The sequence below is a fragment of the Ursus arctos genome, unplaced genomic scaffold (assembly GCF_023065955.2).
Source record: "Ursus arctos isolate Adak ecotype North America unplaced genomic scaffold, UrsArc2.0 scaffold_27, whole genome shotgun sequence".
Classification (NCBI taxonomy): Eukaryota; Metazoa; Chordata; class Mammalia; order Carnivora; family Ursidae; genus Ursus; species Ursus arctos.
The window spans coordinates 24,557,239-24,569,883 of NW_026622952.1; the positions used below are offsets into that span (position 1 = coordinate 24,557,239).

General features: G+C 39.2%; 1 protein-coding gene across 1 annotated transcript in view; it reads left to right on the plus strand.

Annotated features, from left to right (window-relative positions):
• CSMD1 (CUB and Sushi multiple domains 1) overlaps positions 1 to 12,645 on the plus strand; it is a 1,583,970-nt gene that overhangs the window by 1,023,450 nt on the left and 547,875 nt on the right. Inside the window, exon 9 of the mRNA XM_048226225.2 lies at positions 7,005 to 7,129. Within this exon, the coding sequence (XP_048082182.1) occupies positions 7,005 to 7,129 (125 nt within the window). The remainder of the gene's footprint in view (positions 1 to 7,004; positions 7,130 to 12,645) is intronic.

Sequence of the window (12,645 nt, forward strand, 5' to 3'; positions counted from 1 at the left end):
CTTTTAAATTTTTAGTTGTGGGAAAATATATCTAGTATAAAATTCACCACCTTAACCATTACTAAGTGTACAGTTCAGTGACATTAAGCTCATTCACATCTATCTCCACCATCTATCTCCAGAACTATTTCATCTTCCAAAACAAAGCAGTAACTTCTCATCCACCACTGCCTATGTCTCCTAGAAACCACTTTCTGTATTTATGAATTGGATCACTCTAGATACCTCAATATTGGGAATTTTTAAGTGCTCATGTGATTTCAATGGGCAAACAAGGCCAACAACAATTGGACTGTCTGGTGTATGTCATCCATAATAAGTTATTATAGACAGGTGGGCATAACCACTCAGAAGGGCTTGCACTTGAAAACAAGCATTTGAGATCACAAGTATTGTGTGAAAAAAAAGTGTGTGTAAACCTCATTATTAGAAGCCTCTTCCAAATAGCTTATCTTCAATAGCATCTATATGTTTGCAAACCTTGAAGAAACAAGGGTTGTCAATTTGATTCCCCCTCTGCAAAAATATTGCTCAGTCATGGCCTCCATCAAATAATGTTCTAGGAAAAAATAATAAGGAAGTAAGGCCTGTGAGAAGCTTCCATAAATGAGCAGGGATTGCAGGGATACCATGATGAAATACTACTGGAAACCAGAAAAAAATGGCAAACATGAGTCTAGAAGTAAATATACAGACACTACTGAGCTTTCTGGAACTTCTAGGTATTATCAAGCTTGTTATCCGAAGATCACAAGAGGAGGGTTAATGAAAAATGTCTGCTCCTGACTGGAGATGACCTTCTGCCTCCGAACTCAGAAGGAGACACAAAGGAAATGGGAGAAGAGCCTGTGGGAAAGTTCTGCCTTTGAGTTGATCAGCTTCTCCTACAGCATCCAGATCCCCTTCCCACCTTTTACTTCCCAAAATGCTTCTTTTGAAATAGTGTGGACCTGGCTTCTGCTTCTGTAGGAACATGTGGGTGGGTCATGAAGCAGAGGATTTAATGTTTCTACTTTGTCAGACAGGAAGTCTTCTTGTTGGGCAAATGGCAGATTCCCACAAACTTATACTTGGAAGCCTTAAATTAAATTGCCTCATGGGAAAATTCATACGTTCTTCTAAATGGCATGCTTCTGAAGGTTAGTCACAATTTGAAGATCTCTGGCCAATGGAAGCCCCTGTCATGACATTATTGTTGCTCATCCCCTCAAGGTGCCTTGTACTCTAACCATTGTTAAGGGTCTTTGTTGCACAATTGTAAACATACAGCCTCTAAAAATGATATGAAATATTAGTTTTTGTTCTTTCCTTAGGCTAGAGAGATCCATCTACTCTGTAATGCATTTTTAGTCGTACTAAATTGCCTTAAGGTTTGAGGAGATGAGTCTAAAATTGCCTCTATAAAAAGAAAAAAAAAGGACCCAGAAATGATGCAATATGTGTGAAAATCAAAAGGGTAATAAAAGACATTCCAAAATTCACAGCAGCTGTACATTTATCTCTCCAACAATGGCATTTGATGGTATCTTCAGCACAAGTGCCTGGGTTAGCACAGATTGTCCTGTGGGCTTTCATTCTCCTGTATGAGGACCCCATCTTTCAGTTAACGGAGAGCATCTAGTTAAGTATCGAAAGTCCTTTCCGAGTGGAGGAAGGACTCACTTATTGGAGAATCAGTGGGTTTATCTAACACAATTTATTTTGAGGGGCGCCTGGGTGGCTCGGTTAGTTAAGCATCTGCCTTCGGCTCAGGTCATGATCCTGGGGTCCTGGGATTGAGCCCCGCATCAGGCTCCCTGCTTGGCAGAGAGTCTGCTTTGCCCTCTCCCTCTGCCTGCTGCTCTGCCTACTTGTGCTCTCTCTCTCTGTGTCGAATAAATAAATATTTAAAAAAATAAAACAACTTATTTTGAGGTAGAGGCACATGATCACAAAGACACACCTGCAAGATGGGTGCAGAGGTGGATTTCTTCCTGAGGCTGCTGAGTTTTCGCTCCTACAGCCTTCAGATCCATTGGCTTGATGGACATTGATGAGATGATCTGAATCACATCTTTGTCTCTTGGTCATTCTGCAGTTATTTATTTCAGGGGTAGTATAAGCTCAAAGAGATTTCAAAGTGAACAAAACACAAGGCATTCCCTCAAGGACTTTTGCTTTTGATACCTGCCTTCTCTGGGTGGCCTGTTTGTCCAGCCTCACATCTTCTGGACTTGTGTGCTTTAGGTTAACATTTCTCAAAACATACTTAGGAGCAGTAAAAGAACAAAGTTCCTTATCAAAGAGAGAGAAAGTAGAAGGGGTGAAGGACAGGAAACCAAAGTTGTGTGTCTATGGGGGAGAAACTCTGGGCCAGGAGGGAGTGGGACACCTTGCATGGCTTTCAGAATAGAAATGGAAAATACCATCGTGGACAAACTTAGCTATCTTCAATTCCCAGAACAAACCATCAACTCTGAAACCAACAGGGCTTTCTATAACGTGTATGTAGGGGAGTTCAATTTAGGACACACACATTCACCATGGGGGAAAAAAAAGAGTAAATAAATTCTTTGGATCTTCTTTTTCTAGCAATACCCTTTTCTTAACTTTTCACCAAAGGCAAAATGTGTTGTTTTCCCATAGTAGTGCAGCTTTATTTAACTGCTTGTGCATTAATTGATGAAGTATCTCTTGCCCCCAGTAGCTCATCAATGCATCCTTATGACCTGCACAGCACCCAGTGCATAAAAGTCTGACCATAAGCAATTGTTGAGCCAATGCAGGTAAGGCAGAATAAAGGCCAAAAGAAGAGGGTGAAGAGCAGATACGTTTCTTCATTAGCATTATTTCTCAGTCCTGTTTTCCTGGCAGATTGACATACTTGGCATCAGGAAAGTGGCTTCTCTTTATTCCTTCATTCAACACATATTTATTGTCTATGATGTGCCAGGCACTTTTTAGGGCACTGGGAATATTTATGAATAGGTTTAGAACTTGAGTCTAAATATTCTAAAGATGCTGAAGGACATTAGAAGTGCTCCTGACAATTTTCCTCTCATTTCTTTCCTTGGATCAAATATCTTTTTTTTTTTTTCCTTTTTCTAAAGTTAGGACATACCTTCAAATCAATTTAACATAGATTTCAGGAAAATTTTTTGCACCTTCCTCAAGAAACCACTGGAAGAATTAATGTTATTTATGGGAGATAAACAATTTTTTAATGATTAAAAAAACAACAACAACAGTAAGGACGAAGAGGGAGAGAATAAAATGAAAGATGCGATGGGGAGAAGCAGGAGTGAGACCTGCATCCGATAAGAATATTGTATTAGTTGAAAAGTTAACTAAACCATGTATAGGAGGTTGAATTATAGGCTCATGAATTCAGATGTACAACATGTAATTTTATTTAAACTGTAATGATTTTTTTAACAAATCCCCATTTTGTCTGAGTCAGAAAATTTCATGTATTCATCCTTGAAGTTGTTAAAATCAATGATTTGTCAATTCATTAGGCTTAAAGTCAGTTACTTACTTCCTTCTCCCTGCCTTTACGATGTTAAATGCCAGGGCTTAAGGAAAGGCCATCCCAGCAAAGGTGAGGAGGAGACACGATGTGTCCACCTCTCCATGCCCCGTGGATCACCACCACGGTGCCCCCTGCCCCCAAGGCTCTGGCAAGACCCACACCCTCCTCCTGGCTGTGGAATGACTTCCAAATCTATGGCCTCCACAGCCAGCACACAAGGGCTGTGAGGGCTTGGGAATGCGCTGCTCTACCTCTCCAGGGGCCCCATCCTCTCAGTCTTCATTAAGCTAGGCATACCGCCACATTTTCCTTTGGAGAGGCTGCACCATAAGACACAGAGAATTCGCTGTGAGGTCACAGCTGGAAAATGAGAGCAAGTCCAGTATTACCCTGGGATCCCGACAGGCTACACTGGAAGACCCTGTCTTGTTCTACCTCTTCACTCCAACCTGCTTCTTGGTCCAAGGCGTGGTAGGAAAACAGGGTTCCACGTTTCCACAGCCATGACACACCCTCCTCTCATGTCTCTGCTACACTCCTTGTCCTTCACTTCTTCAGCTTGGAGTTCTGCTTGAAACAAAGAGGCAGATTCTCTATCAATCATCTATCTATCTATCTATCTATCTATCTATCTATCTATCTATCATCTATCTATCTATCTATCTATCATCTATATCCATCTATTGATCTATCTATTGATTTAGAAAACTCTAAATGGAGAAATTGGCTGCTTCAGTAGATTCAATCCATATCAACCAGTATGGGTTGAGGAAAGATGTGGGATCTCTCTATCTAGATGGTTTCTATTGCTGGTAATTCTTGGACAGTTAGATATCACATATCTTATTTTGAGTTCTGCTTTAAACTTTAAGTCACTTCAGGTGTTTTTTTTTTTTTCAATTTTTTTAAATCAGAAATTGTTATGATACCACTATTAAATTAATGCATAGCCATTATTTAGGAAAACTGAATTTAGAAATAGTTCATGTTAAAACTGAGCCATATTTGAAATAGTTCATTCACCTCAAAAGACTCTTTAAATCGTGGCTGGTAAAGTCAAGTAGATGGTGACAAGTGAAATGTCTTTGGAATTCAGAAACTTGAGTGATGAGCTTTTCAGAAGAGCTAAGCGTTGAAGAAGTGAAACATTTACTTTCCCTGTTCTATTTAAATCACAAAATTGTGCTACTTTAACTGTGTAACTTTAAATTTTGCCACTTAGGTATTTATTATTTATGTACAGTATACCTTGATCTTACACAAATTCAGTTCTCTGTTATTTCTTACACTTTCTGACTGCTAGCATTTGTCAAAGTTGTTCAACATAATTAATCAAGATGTTCTAAATTTACCTGTCAATGGGAAGGTATTAATAACTTTTTTTCTGGAATTTTCTTCTTAGAGTTCTGTCCAGAAAATCAACTTCGATTAGGTTGGGACCTTGATAAATTTTAACTTCTTGTTGATGTTTCATCTTTGATACCTAGAGTGAAGTAGCAAGTTGGAGATGTTCAATGGAAATGTATTAAAAGAATGATAAAATATGTGAAAACTGAGATTTGGGTAAATAGAAGGAATCAAAGATGGGGCCAAACATGGAGAAATCATAGTTGCTTTCAGAGCAAAATTTTTGATTTATTTCATTTATTTAGTGTGGCTCCAGAGGTTTAAACAAAAGCCAATGAGCAGAAATTATGGACAGATGTGTCTAACACGTACAGCCATTTTAAATAACTGTTAGGAATGACAATGAAAATGAGAAATAGGTCTAGAATTTGGTTTTACACTTTTCCCTTTCAAAAATAAGACATGTTATGTACTTACAATACAGTGTTTCTCAAAATTGGTTCCATAGAGTTGGTTCTAGTTGCCCTGGATAGTTGTTGAAAGGCGCTTCCTGGATATAGAAGCTTAGAGATTTTTACATACTTTATATTCTCTAAAGTAAGCAGAATACACTTTTGCATATTTAATTTTAGTACACTGAGAAGCCCCCTGGGAAAAGAAAGATGCTAACTTTTGTTGAATCCAGAATTTTTCAAGTTGGTCTGACCCTGATTTGATGATTTTTGCAGATATCTATGACCACCCCCAGAGCGTTATTTAGAAGTGTGGGAAATTCTGACATAATACCACTTGAGTCATATTCACTCTGAGATCCTAGATGAGATGATTTCAGTAAAGCAGGAAGGGAATGCATTCGTTTATTTTCCCTCACTCTTGCATCTGTTAATAACCGTATCCATGCACATGGGCCACTGTGCATGTTTTCCCACAAAACTCCCTCGCATTCCCATTTTTGTCAACATCAACTTGAGGGTCTTTCACATAGAAAACATATGTAGAATTTGCTCTTGAAGTAATAGGCTTCATCAGATACTGAAATGCTACTACACTCAGCTCCATGCCACACAAAGACCTAGAGGAAGGAATCCGGTGCGTTCAGACCCTGGGCATGCCTGGCACATTTTGTATGCCCCTCTTGAATAGCTGCTCTGCAACAACATTTTGGTACTCGTGTTACAGCCTTGGAGCTTCAGGTTTGCAGATGCAGCTCCGAAGCCAGAACAATGTGTCATCCAACTTTAGGCTGGACGGATTGCATTTTTCTCAAACAAATGATTCTTTTACTGTAAAAGAATTTTATAGTACTGTAAATTTTACTGTAAAAGAATTACTGTAAAAGATATTTCTGAAATATTGTATCACCCGCCTTCTGAATATAGTGTTTGTGATAGTAACATAGATTTTTTTACTGAGACATTTTCTCCCTCCTGCCTTTCTTTGGAAGAATTTTTATTTTATTGTGATTAAACACTTCTCATGAGATCTCTCCTCTTAGCCAATTATAAGACCACATTACTGTGGACTAGAGGCTCAATGTTGTGTATCTGATCCCTAGGGCTCATTCATCTTACTTAAATAAAACTTTATGACAGTTGATTAATAACATCCCATCTCCTCCCCTGCCCCAAGCCCTTAGTAACTCCCCTCCAGCCCTTGATTTTATGAGTTGGACTATTTTAGGCCCTTCATGTAAGGGGTACCCTATAGCACTTGTCTTTCTGTGTACTGCGACATTTTCCTAACCTGGACTTTTTCAATCCTTGTTTTCATAGACATTTATTCACAAGGAATGACTGCAACATTGTTTTGTTTTCAGGGTATGCAACTGTTTCTCTATACATTTTCTCACTTAGGCCACCCCATGAAGTCAGGTCACCTTGTTATTTTGTCTATTTTACAGATAAGAAATTAAGGTTCATTCATTTATTTAGCTATGAAGTTGGAACAACAGAAATTTGAACCCAGGTCTTGAGACTCTATCCTGTGCCAAATACACGGTTATATCTAAGAGTAATCTCTAATGGATTGTTTGAAGTGTGATATTGATTGCATGGAATAATACACTCACAGCACTATGCTAATTTTTTTTTTTTTTAAGAAGGCTTACAAAAATAATTTTGGTTGTTTTGTTTTCTTAATTGCTTAGGGTTGGTGCAAACGTACAGTTCTCCTGTGAGGACAATTATGTGCTCCAGGGATCCAAGAGCATAACCTGTCAGAGAGTCACAGAGACACTGGCTGCGTGGAGCGACCATCGGCCCATTTGCCGCGGTAAGGAGCGCACACTGGTGTCCTCACCTTGGCTCCGTCTTCCATCACAGTTGGCACGTTTCGTGAATGCACAGTAATACTGAAGGGCAAAGCGGCATCGGGTACCTGCTGTACGGACAAAGCAGAGCAAAGCAGATAGCGATGCATGTTTTCCTAGTGATGTGGGTACAAGAGAAATATTTCTTTGAAATTGGTTAACAAGCAAACATTTCCGAGGATATCAGTGGTTTCTAAATTTCAGGAACGATGGGAGCAAATCTAATCATTCAAATGCATGCACACACACTTACTCAGTATAACCTGGTACTCTTCTATATATATATTCACACAGTTTGCATATTATGAAAATCGGTTACGTAACCAGATCCTTTGGCAAGTTTTATGCACGCCCCTGCAAATCTAAAAATGCTCCCCTTTCAATGGCAGTGAGGTTAATTCTTGGGTTTTGATGATACCGGTGATAAAGGGAGTTAGCACGATCCCAAGTTAATATTTCACTGATAAATTGTCTTAAACGAATCTCTGACATAGCAGAGCAAAGAGTGCATCATCATCTTCTTCTTCAAAGATGTCAAAGTATTGATTTGTCACTTCCAGGAAGTATATGAATAGTCCTACCAGAATTGTACAAACCACGCTGAAACCAGCAGAAAACTGGTTTGGCTGTTTCAATATAGAAAATTAAAAATCCAAAGAAAAATGAGGGTTTGGTTTTGCTTTTGCTTTTTGCATTTTGGCCATAAAATAATTTATGCAAACTTGTACTTTTAAAGGAAGGGGAAAAAAAGCACAAAGTCGATCGAGGAATAAAAAGGGAAGTTTTATATATAAGAATATCTTATGCCTACTTATAGCCTTTTTAAGGTGAAAAGATTCGTATTTTATAAATTTTAAACAATGTCAGATACATCCTGTGAAATCAAGTAGTTATCATATACATTGCTAGCTTTATCTAAGATAGAAAGACTACACTGCAGGATTGGCTCTATTGTACCCGTTACCTATAACCACTTGGGGTTTTACAACCTGTGGGACATGCACCATTGTGACATTTTCATGCACCGAGGACAGACTGCATCTGTGTGCTGGCTTCAGGAGGCTCCTCCCTATGCTTCTTGGAGATGCACCAATCTCTGGGCAAGGAAATGTGACTGCTATGCCCTTCTGCTCTTTGTCACTAGCTGCTTTGTCTAATACTGAAGTGACAGTACCTGGCTTCCAAAGGAACTACAGCAAAAGTCATGTTCCTACCAAGTGATGGTAATGTGTAATGCTCCCAGAAATACATGAGGACTAATTCACCAGTATTACTTTTTCCTCTTACAGGGGAAAAATGCTTTTATTCTTTAATGTTTTCCTTGCTTTTCTATACCAGAAACATATGTCATTATTTTAAAAGCCCAAACTAGACAAAAGTAGGAAATGTGCATCCATTTTACATTGATATTTTGGAGGTCACATAAAGGAAATATGTGTGTAGGATATTGTTCGATTCTTATTTCTTTTTTTTTTAAGATTTTTTTTTTTATGTATTTATTTGACAGAGATAGAGACAGCCAGCAAGAGAGGGAACACAAGCAGGGGGAGTGGGAGAGGAAGAAGCAGGCTCACAGCGGAAGAGCCTGGTGTGGGGCTCGATCCCATAATGCCGGGATCACGCCCTGAGCCGAAGGCAGACACTTAACCGCTGTGCCACCCAGGCGCCCCCTTATCTTATTTCTTAATTCATAATTTTTTCTCTTTTTTTGCCCTGAATCTCATCATAAGCTCAAAACACTCTGTTGGGATCCTGGCCCCCCACTTATAACCTGACTTGGTATCAAACACCCAGAGGCTCTCACCTCCTAGCAGACAGGGCTCCCCACCCAGGCTGAGGGGATGGGGGGCATCCTTCTTCACCCTCCACCTCCAAACATGTCACTCTGAGATAATTGCTCAGAGAGCCTTTCAGCTTCCTGTTCTCACAGATTCTCACGTCCTACTGAATGATAGTTTAGAAGAGAAAGGCTCTTCTACAGCATTTTTGTTGTGTGGTTTTCTGGGCTTGTTTTCCATGAGAGACCCATCACTCTCAGACACCCACCTCCCTCATACGCAGAAGCAAAGAGAATTCACCTCTATCATCCCCTCTTTTCTCCTCCCAGATGGTGACCCCCTGGCTTTGCTTAAACTAGATATACCTTCCTTTTTATGGAGTAATCCTTTAGTTCTTGTTCAATTTAGTTCTTGTCCCATTACTTTTTAACTTTCTGAAATGATAAGCTATAGTAGCTGAAAGACATTCCATGAAGGATGTATATATCTAATCTGTATACCCTAACCAGAACAGATTGTGTCTAGGGACAATAACATTCAGTATCTTTTTTAAACTTAACATTTTAAGGAAATATATATATATTAGTATATTTGGAGTAGTAACATGTTAAACAAACAAAAATGAATAGAAAGGCCTGAAACCTTTTAAAGAGGAGAATTTGAGATTACTATTTAGAATTAGGTGATAAAGACTAGGTGACAAAAATCCAAACCCAAGAAGAGTTTCAACCAAATGGAAATGGGATTCTCTCTCATAAAGAAGGTAGGAGTCAGGCCCTACTGGACTAGGATGGCATCTCTGTCTCCAGGATGAAAATGTCCTCAAGACTCACCCTGTCAGCCCTGTGGGGCCGTTCCCCTCATGGTCCAAGGTGCTGTCCAAATCCTAGGTAATAGGACACAGTGGGGTTAGAAGAAGCAGGGAGAGGCCCAGCAGCTGTGTCCGAAGGAGGGGCCCCAGGACACATCACCTGCATTTCTGTTCAGTACCACTGACGAAATTCCAGCCAAGTATTTCTACCTGGTTGTAAGACTTTGAAAAATAATTTTGAGTCTGGGAAGTCAATATACAGCAAACAATTATATTTCCATGGAAGAAAGGGGAAATAAACATTAAGGGAAATAGCGATCTCTGCCCAGGGGGTATACTTCCATAAGAAGGAGAGGTAGGATGAATCACTGAATAGATATCACAACTGGTTTGTTTTTGTTTTTGTTTTTGTTTTATTGGTGGTGGTGGTTGTTGTTTTTCTTCCCTGTATCACCTACAGCCAGTGATCATTCAGCTTTTTCTCATATCTGTTGACATTTTTGTATCAGTGCTGAGTTGTAGCTGTAGGCAGTATGGATGAAGAAACCTGGAATGGTGTATACAGGAGTATCCCAGTTTCTGGACTGGAAAAGGCTTATCTGTGACCATTTTGGTTAAATTAGTAACCTGTGCATTCCCCTTCTCTACCCTGTACTCACTTCCTAGGCACGAGGTCCTCTAACAGGAGGACAGCGTTCTTGTTCCAAGCCAGCAGGGACGTACATCCCTCTGGTCTGGAAAGCAAAGTCTTATACAGCATCAAGTCATCACCGTGTAACATGACGTAATCAATTACTCACACAGCTGAACGGCCAAATGCATTAATACATCGGTGGGCTGATCCCATAGGGGACTCTTTTGAGGAACTTCCAGATTTGTGCTCTGCACTAGAAATAAAATGCAAGTCATAGATAAAATTAAAAATATCTTTAAAAAAACCTAGTCAGATTAAAAGCCAGAAAAAAAGCAAAAGTGAAAGAGGTAAAATTAATTTTAATAACATATTTCACATAATATCCCACAGATATTATCCTTTTAACAGATAGCCAATATAAAGATTATATGAAGATTTTTTACCTTCTTTCTTTCTCTTTTTCTTTTCTTTTCTTTTCTTTTTTTTTTCTTTTTTCTTTTTTTTTTTTTTTTATGCCATGACTTGGAAATCCAGGTGTATTTTGAACTTAGAGCACATCTCGGCTCAGACTCGCCATGTCTCATGTGCTCAGTAGTCACACTGGCCAGTGCCCACTATGGACATTACGACTCTAGATACTTAGCTCGGCCCGTGGGAAAGCAGGAACACCCTTGTAGATGGGAAAAGAAGAAATGAGTTCAGTGCATCATGCCCTGTGTCCCTGGGTGGCATCCCACACTGGAGAATATACTCTTTTCCATTAAAATGTATAAGTTTTTCAGGTCGGCAGTATTTAGGAACTCCAAGTCTGTCATCGTTCCCTCCTTCAAATAGTGCCCTGGGGGGTTAGGGGGGCTCAGTCAGTTGAGCAGTTGCCTTTGGCTCAGGTCATGATCTCGGGGTCCTGGGATCAAGTCCCGCATCGGGCTCCTTGTTCAGGGGGTGCCCTTCCCCCCCCCTTAAATAATTTAAATAAATAAATAAATAAATAAATAAATAATGCGTCTACTTGCTTCTAATGATGGGCTCATCAATTACAAAAGAGCTAAAAAAAAAAAAACATTTTTAAAGTGGAAATTTAAAAAAAAATTAAAGGGGAGATTTTGTAACTATTTCTCTAAAAAGATAGGTTCTGATATCTAAAATGTAGGGGGAGATGGCTACCATGAAACTTAATGATTTTTCAAATATTACCCAAAACAGGCTGCAGGAATACTTACTCAGCTGTCGATGGGTCCCAAACGGCAAGTGCAACTTTCTGAGTGTGTTTTCCAGTCTGTGCTATCACCACAATAAATAGTATGTAAGAAGAGAACATCATGGCTCGGGTTTTCTTGATTCATTTTGAACCTTTAAAGAAGCCCTTAAGGAGGGCATGTGGTGTGGTGAGCACGGTATTATACTGAACTGATGAATCATTGAACATTATATCAAAAAAAAACCGATGATGTATACTATACCTTAGTTAATTGAATTTAAATAAATTAAAAAAAATAAAGGAGCCCTTATGTTGATCACATCAGCCAGCATGTTCTAAATTCAACCATCCCTCAAATGCAGTAAAATGCCCCTGGTCTGAGCTTCGCACCCATTATGAGATTTCAGATAGGTGAATTAAGGACTGGTTCTCCAGGTTCCCATCTTCATGAAGGGTCTCTAACTCTTAAATAATTATCGCGCCTCCTTTAGAGAAGGAATATCTGGTGGAAGCATTTGATCAATTACAGTGAGTCAGAAGTGATCTTTCACATCTGGACACTGGCGTCCTTAGGCAACGCTTACATTAGCTAATTAGCTTTGAGGATGTTGGGGGCATTACTTTTTCCTCCTGTTACCTAATAGAGGAATGGTTGTCAAAGCTTGGTAATTATACAAGAGATTTTATTTGAAATTCTTCTTCCTGCATTTAGAGAGATGAAAATGACTATTATGATTTTTCACAGGAGAAAATATTATGCGCTGTGTGAAACTACCAGAAGTATCTATGACAGTAGATTTAAAGTAAGCAATCGAACAAAGGAAGAGGACATAGTTTTATTTTTTAAGTAAAATGTTTCAGCTTGGCATTATGTTCCATCAATATTTACAGGGGCTTAGTTGAGAGAACTTCCTTTAATGCTCATGTGCTCTGATCTGTGGAACTAATATTTTTAGTTGCTCACTGGGTTGAAAGAGCACTTAAGAAAAGTGAAGTATTATTTGCAGTTGTACCTGCAGTTACACGGAAGCCAATTAGAGCCACGGGGGGTCATGGAC